The 27,209-nt window shown below is 40.1% G+C and overlaps 1 protein-coding gene across 1 annotated transcript in view; it reads left to right on the forward strand.

Annotated features, from left to right (window-relative positions):
• CRYBG1 (crystallin beta-gamma domain containing 1) overlaps window positions 1-27,209 on the forward strand; it is a 59,203-nt gene that overhangs the window by 19,124 nt on the left and 12,870 nt on the right. The window contains exons 2-17 of the mRNA XM_010217058.2: window positions 1,608-3,091; window positions 8,552-9,995; window positions 10,082-10,258; window positions 12,113-12,160; window positions 12,316-12,434; window positions 13,782-13,941; window positions 14,888-15,027; window positions 17,898-18,024; window positions 18,351-18,386; window positions 18,782-18,924; window positions 19,230-19,356; window positions 19,448-19,593; window positions 24,245-24,371; window positions 24,533-24,565; window positions 26,296-26,405; window positions 26,681-26,810. Coding sequence (XP_010215360.2) covers window positions 1,608-3,091; window positions 8,552-9,995; window positions 10,082-10,258; window positions 12,113-12,160; window positions 12,316-12,434; window positions 13,782-13,941; window positions 14,888-15,027; window positions 17,898-18,024; window positions 18,351-18,386; window positions 18,782-18,924; window positions 19,230-19,356; window positions 19,448-19,593; window positions 24,245-24,371; window positions 24,533-24,565; window positions 26,296-26,405; window positions 26,681-26,810 — 4,551 coding nt within the window. The remainder of the gene's footprint in view (window positions 1-1,607; window positions 3,092-8,551; window positions 9,996-10,081; window positions 10,259-12,112; window positions 12,161-12,315; window positions 12,435-13,781; window positions 13,942-14,887; window positions 15,028-17,897; window positions 18,025-18,350; window positions 18,387-18,781; window positions 18,925-19,229; window positions 19,357-19,447; window positions 19,594-24,244; window positions 24,372-24,532; window positions 24,566-26,295; window positions 26,406-26,680; window positions 26,811-27,209) is intronic.

Genomic DNA, 27,209 nt, shown 5'->3' on the forward strand with positions numbered 1-27,209 from the left:
AGGTCCCGCCGGGGAGCCGCGGAGCGCGGCGCCTCCTCCCGCCGCGGGGCCCCGGGGCGCAGCCCGCGGCGGCTCCGGGCGGCGGGGGAGAAACGAGCGCTGCCCGCCGGGACAGCGCGGCCCGGTGACCTGCGAGCTCCGGCGCTCTGCGCCTCTCCCTCCGCGCCGAGAGTCTGTGGGCCGCGCTCGTGGCGGCGCTTTGCCCCTCGACGGGACGGAGCGGAGCGGAGCGGAGCGCCCGCTCGCCACAGCCCGCCCGCCTTGCCGCGCGTTCCGCACTCCTCCGCCGGGGGCCGCCCGCGCCGCCCTCCCTCGCTGCGCGCCAGGTAGCGGCGGTGCCGGCGGCGGGGGCGGCGGCGCGGGCCGGGGCCGGGCCGGGCGGTTCGGGGCCGGGGCCGGGGCTGGGCGGAGCGGAGCGGAGCGCGCAGACGGCCGGCGCCGGGCGAGCCGCGCGGGTAGCGGCGCGGGGGGCAGCTCCGCGCGCGGGCCGGTGAGTGGCGGGACAGGGGGGGCGGCCGGGACGGCGGCGCGGGGCCGGGCAGAGCGCGGCGGGGTAAAGTCCGACAGCGGCTCCTCCAGGGAAAGGGCGGCGGCAGCGGCTGCTGCTGCTGCCTCGCGGGGCATCGTCCTCCGCGGCCGGTAACGTGCGGGAGCGGCCGCGGGGCCCTCGAGCCGCCGCTCGGCTGGGGGTGAAGGCGGCGTGGCCCGTGCTCCGCCGTGGAGCGAGTAAGCGCGTGGCCACGGCCGGAGTAAAAACTTGGGGAAGTTCAGCCGAATGGCCCCTTCTTGCCCTGTTTTGGAGAGGGTTCGCCTCAGGAGGGCGAATCCGGGCACGTACTGAAGCAGCCCACTCCCAAACACGTATCTGCCGTGCCCATGCTTAAAAAGTGCCAGTACATTAAAATGCAAATATGCATGTGCTGCCTGGTAATGCTGCTGCGTGTTTCCTGTTTACCATGTTAATTAGAAGTTGCGAGGGGAAAACGCCGCCAAGTGCAATGCAGGGCAGTGTTTGACCCAGTAGTGCACACCCGGTGATGCACTGGCTTTGGGAGCTGTAGGTTTTTCTAGCACGAGACCAAACCAAATTGGACTTGGTTAGTAATAACAACATATAAAAGGTGTAAATTGTAAAACAGCTTAGGCTTAGGAAACTGCTCTTTCAGCACAAGTGTCAAAACTAAACCAATATGGAAATGAACAAGTAGATCCTTGCCACCAGCTTTCATTTTTGGCAAGGAAAGTCTCGCTCTGGCAGTATATGTTCCTGATCCTGTAAAGTTTGGGATGCTTCCACCTATTACTCTGGATAACATGAAATATTTGTGCCAAAGTTTGAGCTCTGGGATGATCATATTTGTATGGCAAGGCAAAACAAACATATTTGTAAATCAATACAGGCAAACCCACACAGAAGTATCTTGGGAGTTTCATTGTTTTGTGAGGTTGTTTGTTTTTTTCTTTTTCTTATTTAAAACTAGGTTCACTCAGTAAATCTGTCTTGTTCTTCTTTGCCACATCCTTTAAGTTTCTACGTGGTATTAATACAAACATACCTACTGAAGAAACGCTTTTGACATTAACCAACTATTTGTTTGTTTTTGTAGTCCTCCTCACAATTTCCGGAGTCTTCCAGAGAAGAGACTAGAAAGAAACCAGTTTTGGAAAGGCTTGGAAATTTATTTAGTACGGGGAAAAGAAAGAATGTCAAAAGCTCACTAGAACACACCTCGACTTGGAAAGGAGAGAGGTCAGTTGCTCCTCACAAAGCACAGCCGTTTTACTGTAAACATCTAAAGGAAGGCGCTGAAGTGCCTCAAGTACAGCGAGTGAGAAGCCTCAATGCTGCTTCCGAAACACAGGAATATAATTTCCATGGGGAAGTAGCGCCTGTGTATCACGACACTATTTCAGAATGGAGTGGTAAAGGAATCTCATCAGACAGTGAGTGGTCACCGGACTGGAGCAGCAGCAGTGAAACCATTAAAAACTCCTTCTTTGAGAGTACCCTGAATGTGGAAACAGAGGAACTGGAAGAAGAGCTGGTCACAGATATAAATAATTCCACAACTCCAGACTTCATAAAGAGTTTGAGGAACTTAACTAGTGAAGACTTAGAAAAGAGTATCTTAAACCACAAGCAGCTAGTGAACACGTGGGTCTCTGAGGAGCCTGGGCATGCTAAGCCAAAGGATTTGCCATACAATTTGGAATCCACAGCAAGTGAGCACATACCTTCTGCTAGAGTGTTAACAGTTGATATCTATCTTAGAAAAACAGACGAATTTCTTAATGAACCTGTGACTTTTATATCGGAAGAAAATTGTGGTGACTCAGACACAATGGATAAAAAATCTGCTAGTAAAAGATCTGGAAAAAGAAGAAAATCTCAGTCATCTAGTGACATCCCAAATGGAGAGAGAAACCAGACTGAGAATCCTGCAAAAGAAGATTCAGTTTTTGAGGATGATGGCTCTTCTGATGTGTTTTCTGACAAGATAATGAACTCGGAAAGAAAAGTGAAGTCTCCTCAACAGACTCCTGAAAGGAACCCATCTTCCCCAGGTAATAACCAGGACCTAAAAGCTGGATCTGCTCAAAAAGGCGCCTCCAAAACTGAAGCTGACAAAGGCAAGCAGCAGGCATCAACCACGACTCCAGCAAGGAGAAGATCGTATAAAAAGAATCAGTTCGATGCTGTCCCTGTTTCCCCTACTGGTTTGAAGAGCCAGCTAAAAGATGCCTCAAAAAGGCAACCTTTAACCCCAACAGAGAGTAACCCGATGACAAAAAGAACTTCAGTGGAAAAGGGGACCGTATTGATGGCCTTTGGGGAGGACGGTTTGGAGTCTCCCAAAGGTTCCTTGGCTGATAAGACAGAAAACACCGCCTTGGTGTTTGTGGAAGGCAGAAGTGATTCCAAGACAATAAAGCACAGCAATGGCACCGATGGGAGAGCTTTCCTGCGTACTGATGGGATTAAAAATGGAGACTCATCACTGTCAACTGAAAGACTGGCAAATTTAGATTTAGACAGCTCAAAGATGAAAAGTCTGGATGCTTCCAGAACAGTCACAACAAAGATTAGCCTGTAAGTAACATAAATTACACTTTACTTTATCCCTGTAGCTGTAATCTTGCCTGCATCTTTGTTTAGTATTTATCTGATACCTTTTGTAGATTACTTTCAATTAAAAACTGCATTTTTTCTTTTGTTCAGATCATAGTAACAATTACTCCTTAACAACTGTTACAATATAAATGTGTTATAAAGCCAATCTTTTGGCTTTTTAAAGAATTGGCAGTTTTAAAGAATTTCTTTATGTGGAACAATTTAATGTGCATAAAAATTGCTCTATAGTCCCTGTTCCCAACTACTGCTTTCCTGAGGATCCAGTCTAAGATTTTGTATGTTAAAAATCCTGGAATAAGGGAAGTGCTCAAGTTATCCTTCTAAGAAGAGAAGCTCTGCTCAGCTATTAGTTTATGAAGAAACATAAGATACAATGTAGAATTTACACGATACTTCAAATGATATGGCAAATCTCACTTGAGAGATTTGAATATATATATCTGGTTTCATAAGTTTATGTGGGAATCCATCAAGTAGATGTATATATTTGTTTGCAGAATTTTGTTCTGTCACCTGCCTAAACAGAAGTGATCTAAGATTTTCTTAGGATTATAAAGATGTGGGTATACTTGTAATAATCACTGTAATAAATAGTTCAATCCTGGTTGTTGAGTGCCTGGATTCTAGCGAGTCTTGTTCTCTAGAGAGTCTCTATTGCATGTGTAATTTCTGTTGCTTGATTTTCATAGTACTACTGAGTTCCTGAATTTTGATACATTTATAGGACCCCTCAGTCCTCTCAGAGTATGTTGAATCCTATAGGTCCTGGCAATATTGAATGTTCGGTACTGATACTTCGTTGAGTTAGAGGGGCACAGAAGCTTCATATTACACCTTGAGAAAAGCATGTGTTTCCAGCTGCACTTCTCACATCTCGGCTAGAAACCTTCCCTTTGCACCATTTGTGATAAACTGCGACTGGTTGGTTTCTTGGATTAGAAATAAAAATGCCCAGTTCCAAAAGTTAAATAGAGCTTTTTGTACATGATGATGCTTTGTTATCAAGTAATACAGATCACAAAATGTAAACTCTGAAGTTTGGCATCTTCACAAAAAAGCAGCCTTCATATTTTTATTCCTTTATGCTGCTATCACTGATGATGATGAAGTTGCAAATGCTTTTGTGTCTGGGTTTAGTTTTCCTAGGTATCTGCTTGGCTTGCTATAGGGTAAATTATCTTCTAGTGTACTCTTAACATCACAGACAGATTCCTTTCGAACAGATTCCTTTTTGGTGAATAAGCAGCCTGTACATTTTCATCTGCTTTTGTGGGGCGTGTGACACTGTGTCTTGACCTTATCTCTACGGCAGGAACTTTAGCCCTGGGTGGGGACTTCTGGTTGCAGGCAAGGTTACTGATGCATCTGTTGGGTATCGTTGGACGGTTTCTTTAGCCAGGCAAAGTGATATATTCAGAGTAGCAGCTATTACTGATGGGCACTTGTGAGAACACAGGGACTGTAAACCTGGATGTGGATTAAGCTGCTGTAAAATGGGAAAGGAAGAATTTGACACCATGATTGCTAGAGAAAGGTGCGTTAGTGTTCACGCCGTTTTGAAATACAGAACAGATAATGATTGATTTATAAGGATTAAAAAGTTGTTGCTTTTTTAAATGTCTAGGGTTTATCCTTTTCAGTTTGAAAAATACTGATTTGTTTGTCAACTCCTCCCACCTTTGCCTGATATCAAATGGATTTGAAATAATTGAAGTAGTTTTTATGTAAAGAAGTATAATGCCCGCTACTAATGATGTTTTACTAATTCGGCGAATCGGGTTTCTTCAGGAACATTTCTAATAAAAGTTGGTTTTGCCTGTCTTCTTCAAGTAATGAATAGCACTTGCTGTCTTTTCTCTCTTTCATGTTGGAGCACTGCAGAGCTTGGGAGTCGCAGGGTACTTGTCTTGTAGCTTTTCAAAGGGGAATTTATCAGGCTTGAAGCTCAGCTTAGGCTGACGGTACGTCTTAATCAGCACACAAAACCCCAGGCAGTAGCTGCTTTGATGTTCTTAGCGGAAACCTTGGCTTCAGCTGTCGCATTTGATGTTCAGACGTGGTTTTGTAGTTGCCTTTGCGTTTTTGCCACTTGTTTAATTATGCTGCTCTGTTAACATGTCATTTTGCTTTGCTCGCTTCAACCTGGTGCTCTGCCATCAATCTTACATGCTCGACATGGCCGTTTGGACAGTGTGCTTCAGCACTCTGAGTCACCATTCCCTTGCAGCTCTCCTGGGAGAGGTTTAACTGCTTCCTTCTGCTAACTAGCTGCCAGGTATAGTCTGAAGAGAGGGATATCAGTGTTTTTCTTGTGCCTGCTTGTTCCTGGCTAGCGACTAGTTTGCGGGTCAGCGGTGGGTGGGAGTGCTCAGCCCCACTAAGCTGTTTTAAAGAAAGTGCTTTTACTATTGCATGAATCCATCTTCCAGGGCTTTCTCTCATCCTACGTAGACGTAAAGGATCTTAGAAGAGCACCCTTCTTACCCCCTTAACAGCGATTAAAAAAACCCAAATTCTTCTAATATGACATAACTTTTAGCTGCATTTAAAATAAGTGTGTCTCACTGTGGGAAAAAAAAAATGTAATGAGAAGATTAACTACATGAAGCCAGCTGTAGGGAATGGAGCTTTCTGTCACTCTTTCAACCCTGCTATCTCTCTGCTGTTGCTGCCACTGTTGTGCAGGAATACTAGGGAATGTATTTTATATTTTTATACCTTTTTAGGTAGTGGAAGACAATTTCCAAAGCCGGAAATTATACCTTTCAGCTGTTAACAATTAATTTAAATAGATTTTAGGCGTGGCTGATAGCCATCAATGTTAACCATTACACCTACTTGTGTGTCAGGGCTTACAGGAATGAAAGTATTTTATAGATCTGTGCTGTTATGTTGAAATGCACATAGTAATACAAGTTACAGATTGACAAAATGAAGTTATAGAAATGAGTCAGTAATGATGACTAGGCCTTTGGTGATACCTCTTGAAAATTCAAGTAGAAGGAAGGAAAAGGAAGGAATACGTGTGTGTTTTTTCCCCTCCATAGAGGAAGACATGAGGAGTCCTAGTAGACAGCAAGTTGCTTGTGTTATTAATACAACTTTGCATCAAATGAAGATTAAGCCTGTGCTGGGCCACATTAGCAGGAGTACAGCCAGCAGGTTCGAGGTGATTGTGCCTCAGTATTTGGTGCTGGTGAAACTGCATTTGGGTACTGCATCCAGGTGTGCCCCACTATCCCCTTCCAACTCTCCTCTCTTGTACCAAGAGAGGTGTTTGCAAATGGGAATCACAGACTCATAGAAGCATTAAGGTTGGAAAAGACCTTTGAGGTCATCAAGTTCAACCGTAAACCCAGCACCACCATTACTAATAAAATGAGTCCAGCAGTCAGTCACTATGGTGGGTAATGGAGCTGGAACATATATGATATATGTGGTATGGGGTGCAGCTGCGTGTTTTCTTCAGCTGTGAGAAGAGAAGGAGAGGGGTAGATCTAATTACCATCTCCTACCTGAAGAGGCAGGACCAGGCTATTCTCTGAAGTGGGTAGTGAAGAGACAAGGGCAGTGGTTACAGATTGCAACAGTGAAGTATGAAGGAAAAAGATAACTGACAGAGAGTGGTTAACCTGTTACAGTGCTTCCCCAGCAAGGCTGTGGAATCTCCATCTTCACAGATATTTTGAACTTGGTTAGACAAAGCCTTCCATAGCTTTATCTGATTTGGAATCTGTTTGAGCAGGGAATTGGGCTAGATGACCTTCAGAGGTCTCTTCTGACTTAAATTTATCCTCAAGAAAGAGAAAATCAGATAATAATTTGACAAATTTAGGACAAACAGCATACTGCAAATGAAAAGTGATGTCTAAATATCATGAGTTTTCTGCTGTGTGATAAGTTCCCTTCTCACTTCCTCCTCTTGCACATGCTAGCACTGCATCTGAAAGTATCTTTATTGAGCCTTTTTTTAAATTCCTATTTTTAGATTTAAATTTTGCAAGTTTCCATTAGTCTGTATTTGAAATATGGCCAGAGTTGTTTACGTATTTGGGTAGGTGAGTAGTGAGCACTGTTGGATGGTCTTTTCCTAAAATATATGACAATTGCAGCACTGTTATTTTCTGTGAAGGTTCTTAGATAGCTGATCTGTGGTTCATTCTTGTTTCAGTAGGTTTGTTTCTCGTGCTTTTCTCTAGAGAAGAAGCCTGTACAGTGGGAAGTCTTGTCTTGTTAGTGTTCACTTTCTTACTTGGGCTGGGTGCTGGGAGAAAGGCAAAAGGAAAGGTGTCTCTTTTTTAGGTTGTTCAGGGTAACTCACTTCTGCCTTGCGCTTCTTGGGCTGAAGATCTGTGCGGCTGCTTAGTGAACACAGTAGGTAGAAATGAAAAAGGATAAAGCACTTGACTAGCAGTGGCTGATAGAGTGTATGAGACTTTGGATACTGCTGCTGCTGACTGGTGGTTTCTATTTATCTTCCACTATCATGGTTTTTACATAGTGGAGCTTCCAGATTCCTCTTTAGAGAACAAGTCTGACTCAGTGCTAGTGGGCTGCCTTATAGTCAACTGCTAAATCTTGAAGACACCTGCCCTGCTTTTGCACGGCTGTTTATCCTATTCCTGCAGGAGCAGATGACTTGGATGAATTTATTGATTATTTTTTCCTGGGTTTAGCTATTCAGATGAAAGAGATTTAAGACACACAGCCTCACAGCATCACCCTTCTGCCTATAGCACACAGTCAATGCAGTCTGGTGGAGAAGTTTCTCTAAGTATTCCCTAATTCAGTTCTTGAAAAATCAGCAAGGTTAGTTCACACAATTTAAATATAAGTGATTTTGCCTGGAGGAAATAGAAGTGTTCTCTTAGTGAAATGGTGGTGAGAGCTGCAGTGGACTGGGTACAGTAACCTTCTCCACCAGCACTAAGGAATCCAGATAGATTTAAAGATGCTTCTGCAGTATAAGAGCTGCAAAGAATTTGGGCAGATGTCTTCAAAACTCGCTGGAGAGGTATATTCAAATGTTAACCAACTCATTATCACCTTAATGAATTGGGATTTGTTTCCTAAACTCTGTAGGGAATTGCCTGCATATAATTTATTCTGTCTATTCAGTATTTTAATGCATGTCAGTCATAAGTAGTTCTTTGCCTCATTCGTAGATGCTGTAGGCTTCTATGTTTTTTGTTTTAGAGCATTACATATGTGTTTGTGAAATGCATTCTCCTGTAATGCCTAACTCCTCAGTTATATACTTACTCCTTTTTTTAAATTCTTCTTGAAATACTGAAATTTAAACTGAATATTACCTTGGAAAATTTTCACTATGATGCTACATTTTATTGTTTAAAATATGTTAAAAGTTTTTTCAAGATGAATGAAAGCTGTAACTCTTTATCACTTTGCTTCCTGTAGTCCAGCAAAACCGAAGAATGTAGAGCTGAATTTTAAAGCACCTACAAATCAAGACAGTTTAGAAAGTGAGCAGGATTCTCTTGAAAAACCAGCTAATAAAACCAATAGCAGCATTGCCAACAAAATTTCCTTGTTTGAAAACAAATGTGCTAACCAGAGCCAGAGACCTGCTGACATCCCTGCTTCAAAAAATAGTACTGTACCAAGCACTTTTGTTGGCAGAGCAAAGCTGAAATTTGGCAAACAACCTAAGGAAACTGAACAGCCTGATAAAATATTAAATAAGCAAAGCAGTCGCCAGAAGTTATTTGAAAATGGCACAACAGAGAAAGATAGCCCTGCAGACTTAAAAGGCAAAAATGAAGAAGGTTCCGCATCTTATGACGATATTGGGAAGGCAACAGAACTTAAAGTAAAAGCTGCAATATCCCTTTTTAATCAAAATAGCAAAACTGATGGTAGTGGTATCTCTCTGAAGACACCTGATCCAGAATTAGCCACAACTAAAAAAGAAAGTTTACCTATTAAATTGTCTTTGCACTCACCCAATAAGAGTGAAACTAGTCAAGATACTTGCTACCAAAGAAACAACACAAGCTCAGAATTCTCCAGAAACGAGGAAAAAGTGCTCTCAAACTCAGACATTTTATCACCTTGCAATGACGACAAATATCCTTTGCAAGCTAATCAGTTTTCTAGAGAGCCAGAATTTCAGAAGATGGAAAATGCAGATGAAAAGGCAAAGCCAGGCGATTCAAGCTTTTCAGCTCTGCAGTATGATGAAAATAGTTCAAATAATACATTGATGCCAGAGCACAGCATCAATTCACCAAAGAGTCCAAGCAAAACTTGCAATGGTTCTGCTGAAGATGAGAGCATTTTTGATTCCCCCTCTGACATGAAGCAGTTCGCTGAAACAATAAAAAACTTGGAGAGCTCAATGTGTTTACCGCAGAAGAAGAAAAGGTCAAAGCTTCCCAAATCACCAGCACCCCACTTTGCAATGCCTCCAATTCATGAAGACCATTTAGAGAAAGTATTTGATCCTAGTATGTTTACTTTTGGTTTGGGACTGAAGAAGGCGCAGGATCTGTTACCGGGCCAACAGTTTAAAATGCAAAGCTTGGAAACGATAGCCAGAGTCAGACCCAAGCGTGCATCAACAGAGCAAAGCATTATATTCAAGTCGCTGCAATCATGTAGTAGAGAGGAACCTGCTTTGGCTCAGGAACTAAATGGAAAAGAGAACAATGATAGTACAGATGGTGAAATTAAGAGATCCCGGCTTGAAAAAAGCTCCCTTTTCTCAAGCTTGTTATCTGCATCTAAAGAAAAGCTTTTTATTCCTCCTGTGACATCAGTAAATAACATGACAAGCGAGGCCACAGGGATGCCGCTACAACAGGATGCTTCTGGTCCGTTCAGTGTGCCTCCAAAACCTGAGGTAATAAAGATGATTTAAAAAAATGCAACAATGTAAAATTTTGTCTAGCTGCTGAATGGCTGTTAATTGTCATTTTTGCAATTCAGTCTCTTTCAGATATGAAGTTTCCAAGTTATGTGGAGAAGTACATGCAAGCAGATAGTGTAAAAAAAGACCTAAGTTTACAAATGTCTAACTATGGAAACCCTGAGAAAAGTTTCTCCAGCTGGTTAGGGGCAGGCAGATATGAATCAAATGTTCCCTCTGGCTTATTAGATGTGGATGTAAGTATTCTGTTGTTCAAAGTCTGTTTGGAAACTTATTCAGCTTTTACATTTGCTACAGACAATATGTATAAATTGGTTTTCCTTGTTTCCCCCTGTGGTGGACATACCTAGATTACAAATAGTGTCTGATGTTGGCTACACATGGAAAAGAGATGTATGTATGGCATCTATTAGGATGATTATGTTTCTCCTTGGTGCTCTTATTCTGAGATTCTTCACAAACGTGAATAGACAGCCTATGTTTTTGAATGTGTCTTCAGGCTTGAATTTTTCTGTTTTGGAACAAAGCTCATACTAAAGCCATGTTTACTGTAAATCAGTAAAAGGTTCCGTGAACTTCAGAAAACTTGTGCTTATTCTTTTCTTGACACGAATGCCTCTGCTTTTCCAGAAGACATTGCACCGCTAAATGGATAAGGGGGCAAGCTCGTTCAGCCTTGCATTGCTGCTCCTAGTATTTCCTTTAGTTTCATAAAATGATACATATACATATAATCTTTAAGAATGCTTTAAAAACTGGGTAATAGTAATGGTTGAAAGTGCCACCCCTCTGGCAGGATGTCCTTTCATCTATATTTGAGCATCATGACTGAAGGCGGAGCTACTTTTTCACTCAGAAGGGACTGTACAGTGATGTAGGAGAACTTCATATATACTTGCTTCTGGAGACATAGGGAATTCCGTAGGGAATTCTGCAGCACTGCCGCTGACTCTGAAGTATCTTGTTCAAGTTAGAGAGGAGCCGAACATGTTTGTGTGGTGTGAACCTACTCTACTCCTTCCGCTGACTAAGGTGATGATGATGAACAAGCTACTAGGCCATGCAAAGGGAATGAATAAGGAGAGCCTCAAATAATGACTCTGACATTCCTTCAAACAAAAAGCAAGTCCTGACTGGAACTGAAGTACAGGCCAAAAAACAGGCATGCCTGAACTCATTTTGATGATACAAAAGCCCAATGGTGGTTAAGAACTCTGTCCTGAGACCACTGCCTGTCTGGCTGCTGTGCAATATGTTCTCATAAGGTCCTTGCACATGTTGCTGGCTCTCTTAGACTGTGAGCTGTTTGGGGCTCAAGCTGTTTTGTGCTCAAATAGTGCTTAACACGATGGAAACTTCTTTCAGGATGAGTGCTTCTGGTCCTGCTGGGAAGCAAAGCACATAATTACAACTCTTCTAAAATCTCTTGTAAGATCGCAGAATACAACCACAACTTTTCCTGTGTATTCTATATCATAAAATTCACTACTGACTTAAAACTATTACTTTTGATTTGGTACACCAGATCGGGTATGGCAAGAAAAACAACAGAAAACAATCTTTCACTTATTGTGCAGAGCCTCATACATTCTGAAGAACACATATCTTGTTACAAGATGTTCAAAAGAGAACCGATTATCCTAGTTACTGCATATGCCATCATATCTCTTGGTAGATTCCTGAAAAAATAATTTTATGCTTTATGGATACCAGATACTTCAACTTTCCTGGATATCTTTAAGGTTGTAGAGCCTATACTTTCATAGTATCGATTTTCTAAGCATTCTCCAAAGATGTCTGAAATTCTTGGAATATCTGGGAAGCTGATCAAAAGGATTCTAAACATTCGAAGTGAGACAGTAATCCAGTGTTTCTTTTAAACAAGTGTAAATGTGTGTATCCGTGACAAAATACTTCAGAAAGAGAACAAAACAGAAAGAAGTGGATATAGATGAAGTTTTCTCGGGTTTTTACTATTCAGACCAAGTGTAATTTTATTTCACTAACTTATTTTATAAGCGAACATCTTAATTGAGTAGGTGTCTGGTTTGTTTTATGTTTCTGACTTTTCTCTCCCCACTGTCTATTAGGCATTTTCAAGAAATGGACACAGTAAAATCAATCCCAGACCTGGCAAGGTAAGATGGGTTTTCTGATTTTTTTACTGTTTCTCATTGTATTGAAATATATAGCAAAGTAGAATTCATATCTGTCTACATACATATGTGTGTGAGAGAGAGTTTGTGTGTGTGTATACACATGCATATATACTATTTATTTATTTATAATACAGCTGGTGATATACAGTGAATGTGATGATCAAGAGTGTGGTATTGAAGTTTTCCATGATGTGCTGGATTGCAGTTCTTGGGTTCTGTCACCAACAATTCTAGTTAAAGTCATCAGAGGATGGTAAGTGATTCATTTTTACTCTATATCGTCAGGTCTGTCCTAGCGAGACTAAAAATCTCTTGGATTCAACATGTAGATCTGCTTTGCAAATGGCAATGTGTTTAATGTAGGTACCTTTGAGATAGAAATGTGGCATTTTGCATCTTGCAGTAGGAAGTCCTGTACTAGCTAACCTATTTTGCTGCAAAATTGGAGTGACTGTGGCAATTTGGTATCCAGTGATACAACACTTCAGCAGGCACAGGGATTGATGAGAGATTCTTTCCAGATGTGCTGCTATTTAAGTCTTCTCCTCTTTATGAGTTTTGAGATCATGTTTTAATGGGGCTGGCAAGGGACTGTAAAGCCAGGAATGACAGATGTTTGACTAATTTACTCTTGATGCAGAAGATAAATTCCATGTATTCTACGTCCAAAGGCACAAAATGGTGCTGTAAGGATAACTTAGTGATTTCCTGGTGAATTCAGGAGGAATTTTGATTTTTTTTTTTCCTGCTAAAGCTAGGTTGTCTGGACAAGTTTTTCTTTTAGCTTCTTTGTATCATTAACAGAATAGCTGCTATTATCATGGTTAGCATGGCAGGTTAAGTTGTGGCCAAGTATTAGTCTCTAATGCAAGTTCTCCAAAATAGTGATCTGATGGCAAGCTGAAGACACAAGGGCTAGCTGCAGTAGGGGAGATCCTGGGAAGCACATTGATAGCTGTTTAGCTTCAGAAAACTGAGATGAGATCTTCTGATCTCTGTGAGCCAGGTCTGTTGTCTTTCTTTTCCAGCATGGCTTTAGTTGAGCTGGAGGACTGTTTCCCTTCAACTGAGAGCCACAGCAGAGGGTTTTTTATTTGCAGATGGATATAGTTTTCATCTAATTACATCTTCATACCTGCAGTTAGCAATAAAGTTGGACTTGTCTTTAGAGCAGCTTTACCACCCTTCAGCACATTGATACGGGCCCCTGTGGTACTCTGCTGCTGTTCAAACAGCTTGTGTTTATATATGATGCAGTAGTCTCCAATGTCAACATATTCTGACTGAAAATTAGTTCTGATTACTCTCTCATGCAAAAGTATGGTATTTAATAAATACTGTGCTACTCTATCCAAACAATCAGTTTAAACATGTGAAGGATTTTTTGATGAAATTAGAAAGTCAGTAGCAATATTTGGTTTCATCACTCTTTTAAAAATATTGCCCATGTTGGGAATGACTTGCATCAGCAGTCTTGGGTCAATAAACTGTACTGGGGGGAAGTAATACTTCTTATGAAAAGATTTCTTAAATGGGAGCACTTTTTTTGCAAATTATATCTGATAAAGTACCATTAGAAACAACACTGTCCTATTTTAAGCTGGATACTCTACGAGAAACCGAATTTTGAAGGCCCCTCCATCCCTCTGGAAGAAGGAGAGCTGGAACTCACTGATATATGGGGTGCAGATACTTCTGAAGAGTATGAACGCAAATCTCAAAAGCCTGCAGTGATCGGTTCAATAAGACACGTTGTTAAGGCAAGTAATATAATCAAAGAAAATCTGGTGGAGGTTTTAATGTTTGGCCATGCTTTATGTTGATGCAAATATTCATTGGTGTATTAAGGCACAAATATAACGTGAGATACAAATGAATTAAACGGTCCTCTGGGTTGAATTTCTGATTAATAACAAAATAGGTGATACTTCCAGTAACATCCACTGCAAAGCCAGGGTAGGAAGAAAAAATAAGTGATTTTCATTAGAACAGCCTTCAAAATGCTATTGAAATTTAATGACAGTTAGCAATGAAAATTCTCCAGTTTGGTAAAACTTTCAAAATTCCAGAAATTCTATCAGTAAGTTCACAGGGTTACATTTGCAGAAACATGTGCTTTCTGCATATACACAATTTAGACACATGCAAACTTCAGTGTAAGAAACAAACCTTACTTGATGCTCAGAAAATAGCCCTCTGTGCACAAAACATGGACTTAGCACATGCTGTGGAACAGTGTGCATGCACGTTTCTGTATGTACTTTTAACATGATTAAGTAGTTAGCTTTGCAGGTTGTCAAAATAAGCATGAGTTATAAAGCTACTGGACTGGGAAAGGAAAAGGAAGAATATATAGCTTGTAACTACAATTGTTGTTTAAATTACTGTTCTTTTCAAGAGAGTGGACTGCTTGAACTTATGTTAGGGTTTGCTAGAGGAGATGCTAAGTGATGAAAGAAGATGCATTCCTGCCTATATGGCAGAAATTAAACAATGTAAATGCTGATTGGAGATCGACTGATTGTTGTCTCTTTCCATACAGAGACAGGTTTAGTTATGTTTTCATTAAAGGAATCTAATGGAGCAGTAATTGACAACAGGGGAGATGATGTCAAATAAACAGAAATTTCAAAATGATTTGTTAACCACAGTAATTACAGAACTCCTAGCACAGCTGAGGTGATTATGGCCATCTTCATTTTTCAGGATTACAGGGTTTGCCGAATTGATTTGTATACAGAACCTGAAGGGCTGGGAATCGTGACTTCCTTTTTTGACGACACTGAGGAGACGGGCGTGTTTGGCACCACTCAGAAGACCTGTTCTATCAAAGTGCACTGGGGCATGTAAGTGCATAGTTTTGTGTGAACGTGTGCTGCTATGAAAGGAATTCGTTTTAAACCATTGGTTACACCTATCAGACATGCAAGCAGGCAGAGTGTGTTTACTCTAGTCATATATTTTGGTAGTGTTTGTTGATGGCAGCATTAGGACACAGCATTGCAGTGCCCCATCCTTGGAGAGGCTGATCTCTCAGATGTTCTGTGCCAAAGGCAGTTCTTCAGCTTGCAGGGTGTAAACCCAGAGTAACCCTGGTGCACTTGTAGTAAAGGAATGAATTTTTAGCTGCTCCTCTTTCTCATTCAGCAAAACTTACCATCAGAAGCGAGAGTGGGGGAACAAAACTTAATGATGAGATCATATTTTCGTCTGCTTTCTGCTGTAAACTTGAAATCGCCATAGTTAAAGAAGAAAATTTTAAAGATCTTGTATTATCAGATGCAGTTTATTGTCATGTGTGGACTCTGGAAATCATGCTTACATTTCACAATGTGTTTGATTTGGTGCTTTTTATCGTGATGTTTAGGACACATATGCTATGTCACCTCAAAGCATCTAGCCCTATAAATTAGGGATTTAAGCAAGCTTTAGTGAAAAGGAGATTTCTAAAGAACACAGTTGTTACACAAATGGTAATTTCAGTGAGTTAATAAGTCAACCCCTAGATAAATATTGAAACCATGTCTCAAAGTGGTGCTGGTAAAAGCATGCAGAAGAGGATGACGGACTCCAGAAAAAGTGGGCGGGTGAAGCCACCTGCAGTGATCTTAGATTCTGCAGAGCATGTTCAGGGCTCGCAGATGGTGGTTGTTACCTGCTGGCTGTGTCGTACTAGTGTTTGCCACCTTACTGTTTGGTTCTGATTAATTTGTGTTGTTGCTCACATCTTTCCCATGTGTCACATTGCTCATATCTACAGCGCTATTTTTAACTCTTCTGTCCATCTGTCAGTAAGTATTTCATACCACTGCAAAGATATATTCAGATAGACTGATGAACAGAGCAATTTAGATCCTAGACAAGGGGTATTGTATTTGATTAAATCTTTATGCTTTGATTTGAAGAAAAGAGACAAAAAAGAAGCAATCAGGTATATAGAAAAATTTTAAGATCTTTAAGGTCTTGTTTCTCTGATAGGAGCTTTTTTTTTTTCTGTAGAACTATGGGTTCAATCCAACTTAAGCATTTGCTAACAGTAATAAAGTCAGAGATATTACGCAGATGCTGATTCAGTCTGGAGGAAGTCAATTAATAAACTTTGTTTCTGTTTCTCACTTAGAAGCATTCTTGTCAATAGTGAAATAAAAGATCTTTGGAAAAGGAGTCAGAGTCTTTGCGTATCCATTAGATTTCAGACTAGTCCTTGTCTTGCATCAGAGAGAGAGTGTGTTTTGCACAAAATCTGAGTAAATTCTTGCATGCTAAATTTATTTGACGTTGCGCATGGATTCCTTACTGGAAGGCAGTCTCTGATATTTGCATCAGGAAGCAAAATAGATAGCTGGAAAATAATCTTTTTCAGATATCGGGTCAGGAGTCTTGTGTAAAAAGAAGCAGTTTCTGCCAACTGCATTCACAAGCAGTTAACTAAGAGTTGCTGCTGTTTTTATCATGTTGCAGTATTTTTTTCTTTCCTTCTTAAACTCACAAGTACAGCATAGGGCACTTTGCTGGCAGCTGAGGGTAGGCTTTGATTCTGAGTCACGCTGCTATGTGGGAGTGGCAGAACCTTCTTAAGGTTTCCCAGTACATGCACTTAATTGCTGTTTATTAAAAGCTGCTGACAAAAACGAGGCAGCACAGCATTATCGTCTGATTGTGCCCTCTCCTGGGTCTCCCATGTGCTTAAATCATTGCAGAGGGGTTGAGGGCTCACTGTGTTCTGGCACTGCTTTGATCTTGTCAAGCATGGGGTCCCTTGCACAGGATTTAGCAGTGTAACTACATGGAATTAGTAGGGTAACAATATATGGAACGTGTGGCTTTAAATAGCAATACAGGAAGAACTCTATTTGTTTCGTTGTTGATGAAATTACATAACTTGCACCAGCTTCCATTAGCTAAAAATATTAAGCATGTTATTTAAGCATAAATGCTAAGAATGTTAAAATGATGGATTATTTTAACGTCTTTTTTAATATTCCCAGATTTGTACATCTTGGTCTTTACATGATCAAAGAATTGGCTGCACAAAATGTTCCTTTTTAGTCTGAATTTTAAATTCAGTGGTATATTTCTTTGTTTCTAGTAAGTGATTGCTGCTTATGCTTTTTATTTTTTTTTTAATTTTATTTTTTTGGAAAAAGCATTAGATAACTGCTGTTGTTGTCCCAGTCAGGAGTTTTGAACATGATGACTTTCAAAGCAGACAGTTAGCAGGTACTAGCCATAAGGAAGCAGATTTCCAAGAAGCTGGAGGGGTTTTCACATACATAATAATGCAAGTTTCTCACTCTCTAGCAAACACAGTTGGAAACAAATCAAAATCTAGGTTAGAAGAGATCTTTCAACTTCTAGAAAGTTGTGTGTTTTAAAACTACTCTAAAATAGTATCCAATAATCTTAAGTCTTGAAACACCTATGAAACACCTTGAAATCGATCTATGTCTGTTGCTCCACATAAGACATGGCCAAATCCTTAACTGCCTGGTTCACTGTACTGATTTTCTTTTATCCTTGTTCAAGTAAAACGTGTGCCTTGTTGGTGCCTCTACAACAGGCATGGATGTCTACCAAAACATCAGCTTATAGCTGGGGATGTTGATAAGGACAAACAACATTTTCTTAAGGGTCAGTGATGTCTTTTCTAAATTAAGCATATTATGTCATTGGGTTTTTTTTTTAATTGTTTACTTTCTACTTCTCTGTGCATTAGATGGCTAATTTATGAAGAACCTGGTTTCCAGGGAATCCCTTTAATGTTGGAACCTGGTGAATATCCTAACTTAGCCTTCTGGGAGAAGAAGGAAGCCTATATTAGGTCTATGAGACCCTTGAAAATGGTAAAATATTGTTATTATTTACAAGTTAAATGACTTGCATTTATATATTACAAGTAAATTTGCTAGATTTTTCTCATGAAAATGCATCTACAACCCTACAACCTCCCCCTTTTTTTTAACTCTTCAGTTTCCAAAACTTGGTTGTTTCTATTTCTGTCTTCTTTTTTTTTTCTTTTTTTTTCTTTTTCCCCTACTGTGCTCTTTGAGGAATGCTTCATAGTAAAGAATTCTGCCTTTTGTAAAGAGGGTATAACCACTTAATTTTAAGTTATCTGTACTAACTGTATCTCTCTCTCTCCCTCCTCCTTTTTTTTTTTTTTTAATAGGGTGGTCGCAAAGTAGAATTCACTAGAGAGCCAAAGGTAAACATCTATTTATTTGATTGTCCACTTCATTACATGAACTACATGTGCATAGACGTATTTATTCTGATGATATCTTGCCTACTGATACTTTTAATGTCTGGTCCTACTGTATATGATCGCTTCGTACGACTGTAATTTCTAGCATATCTGTGCATCCATCACATATATCTACGCAACAGTATTAATAGGTGTCTGGATAATGCAGATGAGTAATTATATTAAAGTACTCATGTTTCACCTATAACCTTTTGAAGGAAGTAGAGAGATCCCGCTAGATAGTTTCATAATCTTGGCTTCTGTCTTTATGTTCCCCTGCAAAAGGAATTGTCTGCTATCAGGGCGTGTGTATCATGTAGTCTCCAGCTTTTTATTTGACTTCATTTCTGCCACAGGTCATCATTTACGAGAAGCCTTTCTTTGAAGGGAGGTATATGGAGGTAGAATCAGAAATACTTACGCTCAATGAGAAGGAATTGGAAGAAAAGGCAGTACTTCCACTTCCATCAGTGGGGTCCTTGAAAGTGCTGGGAGGAGTGTAAGTATTGGCAATATTTATCCTTCAGTAGATGTAATAACTCTGTAGGTTGGGATACTGGAATGTAGTTAATAAAATTCAGTGCCATACATAACAAGCTAGAAAAGGTTTCTGTAGTTCATGCCCTCTCTTCCCTTCCCTGCGCTAGAGTGGTCATCACAATGGGACTCTTTGCTTCGCTTGCTTCTGACAAAATTAACAAAGATTTTATTAGACTTGAAAAGATATGTAGAACAAGTTTCACGCTTCTGTTTTTGCTACATATCAGTACCTAGCAGCCATTCAGCAGCTCTGTTGTTGTATAGGTGGGTTGCTTATGAGAAGCCTGGGTTTGAAGGGCATCAGTACTTGCTGGAAGAAGGAGCTTACCGGGATTGGACGGACTGGGGTGGTTACGATGAAGAACTGCAGTCACTGCGACCTATCGTTGGCGTAAGTACCAAGAAAATGTTGTGAGTATCTCCTGAGCGCACCAAGACATCGTGTTGCATTTTCCTTATGATTCTTCTCACTGTTTTAACAGGATTTCACGAATTCCCATATGATAATGTACAGTGAAAAAGACTTTGGATCAAAGGGTTCTAATATCAATGTGTTAGGAATTATTTCCGATTTGAAGGACACCGGATACGGGCTGAGGACACAGTCTATAAATGTGCTAAGTGGAGTGTAAGTGATATTTTAAAATACTTTTAAATTTGCTGTTACAGTTTTAGAATATGGTATTTTTATGAATGTTTTTCTGTCCTCTGACCTCTAATATCTATGTGGAAGATCTTCAGATAATTTTTTTTTCTGCCCTTGACTGCACAATGTAGAAAGTGCAACTCATTGTTTTTGTGAATATGTGCAGTAAATCAGTTTTTCCTCTCAAAATGAGAGCAGATGTTCCCAGGAAGTGCTGCCCAATTGATTTACAAAGTATGAAAATATGTGAGCTGACGTGTCATCATGGAGGTAAAATTGCCATGCTCTTATGACTTAGTTTTTACTGTTCTCTTCTAGCACCTTAGCAACAAAACTGTTATGGAACAAGTTTCCAGTTTGACGGATGCTTCTTGTGTTTAGCCAGAGACTAATCCTTAGCACTGCTGCTCAGTGCTGCACCTGTAAGATGACAGTAACACTTCTCATGCTTACTAGTAAATTCTGATGCTAGATACAATTTAAAGCTTTTTTGTTGTTGTTTGTTTTGGGAGTGCTTTTTTAGGAGAACAAAAAGTGGGGAGAGAAGGGTCCTAACAATAAGAGTTCAAGCTTTATCACGTGTGCTGGTGTGCCCAGCTGGCAGGCTGGTAGATGTAGCCGTTTGTTTTGTGCTGTACGTCAGCTGCAGCCCAAGTTTCATGGCACTGGGGCCTGCATCGAAGTGATTTGGAAATACTAGCAATTGTGGCCTGAAATAAACCATCTTTCTTGAAGAAAGAGAACTGAAAGTGTGAGCCGTGTGGCTTCTCTCCCTAACTGGCAGGCAGATGTCCCGCTGGAAGTGCTGCATTTCCAAGCTGCACCCAAAATCCATGTGATATCTGTGGAATTTTTGTCTAGATACAGACGGCAGAATCAAGCTCCCGTGTGTGCTTAAGGAATGCTTTTAATTGCAACTGAATGTGCTGGGACAGCTGGTCCCCTCCAGCCTGGTACCCTCTGTAGCCACCATGAAGCCACAATGTCTTCCCTAGTGCACAAGGGAGATGCATGGGAAGGAATCACATCTGGAGGCTGGGAAACAATTTGTGGGTTACCTACAGCCTCTGTGCAGCTGTTCCAGTAAATGTGAGTGCTGCAGCTGAAATAGGAATCCTGTTTGAGTTTTCGAGTGTTTTAATAATTGAGTGACTCTTCTCTAATACTTTTAAGATAAAGGTGGGTAGAAATTACTAAAAACAATTATTAGAAGCAAAGCGCACAGGCTCTGCTGCTGCTCCTGTAACTTTACCTTGTAATTTTTAAAGGATGTGATTCTTGATATCATATTCAAAAAAAAAAAGAACTTTTTAAAATTGTTGGTTTGTTTTAATGAAAATATGAGAGGTTCAGAGATTCTTCGTGACATTTCTTTAAGTGCAAGCACCTGGGGTAAGCAGTCATAGCTCAGATGTTGCCTATTACTGCTATATTTCTTGTGTAATTAGTTTGCTTCTGTACAATATAGAGGATGTATCAAGGAAAAGAGAGGCTGCCATTCCAGAGCACAGATATCCCTGAGCAAGTTCAGAGCTCAACTGTATGCTGAAGGTAGCCTGGCTCTGCATTTTGGAAATGAGTAGTCTATTGTGGGTAATTGAGAGCTAGCTGGGGGTAATTGAGAGTTATTCTTCTGAGAAATGTTTCCAAGCAATACTTTGATGCCTTTGCTAAATCCAGTGTCAACACATCTTGAAAAATATAGCTAAAGGTGGCTAGGGTTGCCTTCTTTTGAAACAAATCGGTAAATGCTTTGCTCTTAGCATTCTTTGGAAACGGCCAAGCCCAAAATCCAGGCTATAATTATTTTCCTACCATGTTGCAGGGGGAATAAGGGAAGGAAAGTAGTGCAGACTCTTTGAAAATGGGAGGCCTGCCTGCCTGCCTTAAGTATAATTTTCATCTTTACTTCCAAATTGGCAGTATTGCAAATAGCAGAAAATGGAACTATTAAGTAGCAACAGGTAACACCCTTTACAAGTTTAAGCAAGTACTGAAAGCAACTGTGCTGTACAATTTATGATTTCCTGTTTGCTTAGTAACTCTTCTTGCTTATATTTAATAGTGATCAAAAGTATAGGCATTGCATCTTTTGAAATGCCTTTTCTTTCCAGATAAACACATTTTCGTTGCCCTAAACTTGTGCCAAAATCCCGAACATCTTTCTGTCAATCCTTTTTAAACTCCGAAAGAACTTTGCCAAACTAGTTTTCTATATAGCTGTTCATTTTACTGTAATCCTATAATTCATAATTGTTTTCCTAAAATTTTCAAACAGCTAGCCAACAGCGTGGATTTGGCTACCTCCAGCACATACAGTGATATTGTGAGATCAATGGGTGACGAGCAGTTCTTATACAGGAGTCAGAGTGTAATTTAATGTCATCTAGTCTACCAGATGCATTTGGGAGGATAATGTGGGTGAAACTGAAGAGATGCTCCCTACAAGAACAAACCTCTGATGTTATAGTGCCTACATGATGAGAAAGGGCAGCATTTTGAAAGCTAAAATTAAGTAAGGTGAATCCTGAGATAACCAGGGACAAAGCTGTTTTTCAGCAAGTCACAAGTCAATGATTTTTCTTGGCTGTTCCTCCATACCTTCCTTCGGGTTGTTTTCCTAGATAATCAATGTGTAGGGCTTTTAGATTTGTAGGTGGCAGCCATGGCCACATCTCTGCTCCCAGCTGCGTGGATGGTGCCATGGAGCGAGGTCTCCATCCGTTTTCAGGCTTGTTAAATGGGAGGACAAGCAATAAATGCTATCAAGAGATGCTTAGGAGGCATCTGGTGCATTTTATCATTGGCTTAATATCAGAGTCACTGTTTTCACAGGTGTCAGTCAAGCTCCAAGCATCATATACTATAGTAATATCCTAATATTTGTGTAGGGAAAAAGTTAATGAACATCTGCTTAAGAAATTGGTTAAGGAAACTTCATTTTCCCAGCTTTTGATGTAAGTGGCATACAGGTATAAACACACCTGAGACATTTGAACTTTCCGTCTAATTTATTGTACATACCAATGTCTCTTTGATAAACTAGTATGAGGTGATTTAGAAGGATGCCTTGAAATGTGCCTTGAGTAATTAGTGCTTAAATATTTAGAATAATTGATTATATCTGAGGCAAACCAAGAGATGTGAATAGTGATAAATGTGAATCACTATGCGAGTGCTTGCCGTGGGCAAACAACGCGAAGCTCACACTCTCAGCACACACACTGATGTAACTTCATTTCAGTTTGAAGTTATCCCTCCTTTTATATTTGCAGACTCTCTTTTTTCTGCTTTGACTAAAACTGCAGCTTAACAGAATCTAGACGTTCAAAACAGAAAAATCATTATATAGTGAAGTCAGATGGTGAGAGCCTCCACTGTGAAGTTAAAAATTCAATATCATTTCACTGCTTTATGGTACAATTTCTTTGTTAGTGTTGAAATTCTGTGAGAAGACTTTGCAGTAAGTGGGTATGATCTCTGCATAGATGAAACACAAAAAAAAAGAAAAAAGAAAAAAGAAAAAAAAAAGCCATATTTTAATTATCAGAAAATTTGGAAAGCCTAGCAATGCAAGACTAAAGGATTTGGAGAGCTTATAACAAAAACAAAGTTAATGCTGATGTGAGAACACTTTATGTGGACTTAGAGCATGGAGACCTGGTTGGAAGAGCCTCTTGGAACAAGGTTTCTTAAATGCAGTAGGCTGTACCTAGCAAGCCTGGCTGGTAGCAGATGCACTTCCGTAACCTCCCACTAGAAATGAAGTGCTGCAAGGGTAATTAAGTATTGGAAAGATACATGTTGTATTTCATAGCTTTTCTGATATTTGAACTCTTTCATCACTAAGTTCAGTGTCTTTGCAGAACAGTATGTTCTGACTGAGCCAAAAGTTAGAGGTTTGATGCAGAAGTCTGAGCATCTGCACTTCTGTCAGGCATCAAGTCAGGCTGAGTAGTCATAATAATTGCTTTGAACTTAAATACATTAATCTGGTCAGATTTTGTGATGGTTTTAATGTTTGACTTCTAAGGATGTTCTTACTGCTGCTGTCTGTGATTCCTAACAGCGAACAGTCTGTGCTTTCGTTAACATAAAGGCCTTTTGTTACAAACGTAATTTTTATGGGATATGTGTTTGCTTAAACACAACAGAGCTTTGGTACTGTTTTTTAATGTTCCCTGTAGCTATCTTTATGACACAGATGATGCTGAAAGTTGGTGTCATGTAAAACAATGATCATATGATACTTTGGTTTTTCTAGAAGAGAACTTGATCTAGATAAAATATCACAGTTGTGAAACATCTCAGATTTTCTGATGGGAGACAGCCTGTAAAACACCTAGCAGTTCAGAACTACTGGTCTGTTTTAGCTTGTTCACTAACATCCATACTGACATAATATTAGGTTGAATGGAATATGTAGTTTTATAGCTATAATAAGTTTTGGAGTATATAATTATACTATATATAGTTTTGTTTGTTTAGAGTTTTAATAGCATCACTGTTTGAGCAACGGTATTAGAAAAAAATATACCTATCTAATCTATTGCTTGCATTAAATCTGAATAGATGGTTTTGTTTTGGAAGAAATATTGTGACATTTCCCCCTATGCCTTTCTCTCTTTCCTAGGTGGGTGGCTTATGAGAATTCTGAGTTTACAGGGGAGCAATACATACTGGATAAAGGGCTATATCCCAGCATTGAAGCATGGGGAGGCAAGAATTGTAAAATATCTTCAGTTCAACCCATTGTTGTGGTAAGGAGGTTATTTTACACTTGTTTTGCACATTTCTCTGAATATTTGTATCTGTTTTTTAAAATCAAATTCATTTTATGTGCTGTCTTCAAACAGAAGCTTTTGAATGCTAATTTTAGCACTTTTTAACATCACTCTTTTTATCCTCTGAACCTTTGCAGGATATTGTTGGAAGCGAAAGGGGTAAAGTTAAGGTAAGACACTTCTCTAAATGTATGAAACATACTGTATGGTGTCTGTTTAACATGTAAGTAAAGAAATGGGATTAGATTTTTGTCCACTGATCCACCTAGGTATTTGCACAGAAGGTTGACGAGTCAGATAAAACTGAAGGAAGGCTACGTTCTGAATCCCCTAGGGAAGGCGCATGAAGGTGCAAGAAAGGAGGGGTTGAACGCACAGCTGTTCAGAGAGCCTCCTATGTGCCCAGGCAGTGTTTTGGCTTGGCAGCGAGCTGCGTGGGGTTACGAGAGGCCGCTCTGTGGGGCTGGAACCCACACGCATCTCTGCAGGAGGAGCTATGAGGCGCGGGCATCTGGAGTGCGCCCCGGAGGCCAGGGCCTTCGAGTCCCTTCGTGGTGCTGGTGGTGGTGGACATGGCGCAACTGGGACTTAACCCCTTTTTAACCTAGTTTTTGCTTAAGAGTGCTGCTTGTGGTGGCTGCACACGAAAAGAATCTAGTTCAGTCTTAAATACTGTTTTCTGAGTTGTCATGCCTAAAAGTTAATGACAGCTTTGCCACTAAGAGAAGGAGATGGCAGAGGGAACTTGTCTGATCAGTGCGTTCTGTGTGTTCGTACTTGCACAGTTCTGACAGCAATATTGGTGTGGGGACTTTTTTCGTCCTTTCATAATTCTGAGTTCACATTTGTCTCTCTCTGAGGATATTTTTATTTTTGTTTCAGTCCACGTGGTGACTGTGTCATGGAATTAAGAACCCAGGAGAAAAGTCTTTGCTGCCTTGATTTGCATTCTTAATTAGTAGCATGTCTCACTGGAATCTCCTGTATAGGGATATGTATGAAGTATGGGGGAGCAAAAATCTCAAGGCTGCTTATTTTCTGCTATATGCATGAAAAAATATTTACATCTCTATATTATGTTGCTTATTAAGAGCTTATCCTAAGGAAACAAAGAAGTAAATGGCTTGCAGTCAACAAACTGCATCCCTCGTCAGCATGTTCTCTTTGGAGAACGCAGTACATGCCTGCACTCGTATCTCTGGTGAGAGTGGATAAAGCTGGTAGGCATGTGATAATGTGAATGACTTCTGCATGATCAGGGTTAATTATCCTCTATCCAGATTAGCAGCTTTGCTGCTGTTCAGAATGTCTCCTTTTTAAAATAAGGACAAAAGACACCGAGTGACTTACTCTCTTGTGTCCTCAGAGTAAAGAAAGAACTGACAGGGCTGTAACTATAGGTAAAACAGGACACATATTCCCGAGGTAGCTGGGCTCTGCACCACGCCTGTTGGCAAGGTACCCGAGCCCTTTGCCAAGACTGTGCACCACTTTGATTCTGAGGAATAAGTGGCTTTCATTTAGTGGAAAGAGTACGTATTATGGAGATTAAATGGATTACGCCCAGTTAATGGCATTTTTATTAATGATGTGCCAATTCTGGCCATTCTAGGAGGGTTTTAAAATATTTTCTGACTGTTCAAGGGGCTATTCTTTTCTTTGTCAGTGATTTTTTAAAAACTATTTTGTATGTTCTTGAATGATTTATATTCAAAAGTATTTTTTTGTTTTGATACGTTGATATCTAGAAAAGGCATTGCAAAATTGATGAGATATTTAAAAATTATATGCAGCTTCCGGGACTAGATTTTAATTTAGTAACAGTAATAGTGATGGAATCATGATACTGAAGGCTGAAGAATAAATTGCTTTTAAATGATATGTCTGTTATGTTTTAAAGGTCCAGTTATTTTCAGAGCCTGAATTCAAGGGTGATTGCCAAATATTTGAAAAAAACACAAAGTGTATTGATTCACTTGCTGCAAAGTCTTCAAAAATTTTAGATGGCAGGTAAGTGATTTTGTAGTATTCATGTATGAATATCACATTCAGTAAAGTTTATTTATTTTTAATCAAACAACTATCTAAACATTTGAAATGATTTCACAGGTGGGGACTTACAGAAAAGAAAAATGATAATGCTTTGCATTTGCACACCATTTTAGCTTGTCAGCACAAAAAAAAAATGTAGATAAGGTTCTGACAGTAGCTAAGAACTTAAGAATTGCTAGTATCCTTGTAGTTGCACAAAATTCTTAAGAAGCAACTTGTTCTTTCTCCTGCAGCTGCATAGTGTATGACCAGGAAGAATTCTCTGGTAATCAGTATGTGTTAGAAGAAGGAATCTATCCTGATCTGACAGCAATGGGATGTTCACCCCAAGCCATTCTAAAATCTTTAAGGATTATAAATATTGTAAGTAAAGCAGATAAGTACACTGATGTCTCTGACCTCCCCATTTTTAGAGCACTAAAAGTGATAGGGAGGCATGAATAATAAACAACACTTTTTTTTTTCTATTCAGTAGCAGTTCAATGTCCTAGGTGCAGTCAGTGTCTTGGCCTCTGCTGTTTTTGCAAAGGAAAGGACTTCACAGAAGCAGCTGCGTGGCAGCATTGTGTGTAACAACAGCCTGCAAAAGAGCTTCTGTAAAGGTGTCAAGTATGTGTTGTATAGACTTGTTATTTCCCTATAGAGATCACTTAGAGTAGGCTGTTGAGAAATGTCAGTAGGACCACGTGAAGAAACGTTTATACTGCAGTCTTTGCTTTCCTTGCATGCTAAAAAAGCAGACTATAACTATACAAATTTGCA

Source organism: Tinamus guttatus, unplaced genomic scaffold (genome assembly GCF_059628265.1).
Source record: "Tinamus guttatus ecotype Peru unplaced genomic scaffold, ASM5962826v1 Tinamus_guttatus_pri_ptg000046l, whole genome shotgun sequence".
Lineage (NCBI taxonomy): Eukaryota > Metazoa > Chordata > Aves > Tinamiformes > Tinamidae > Tinamus > Tinamus guttatus.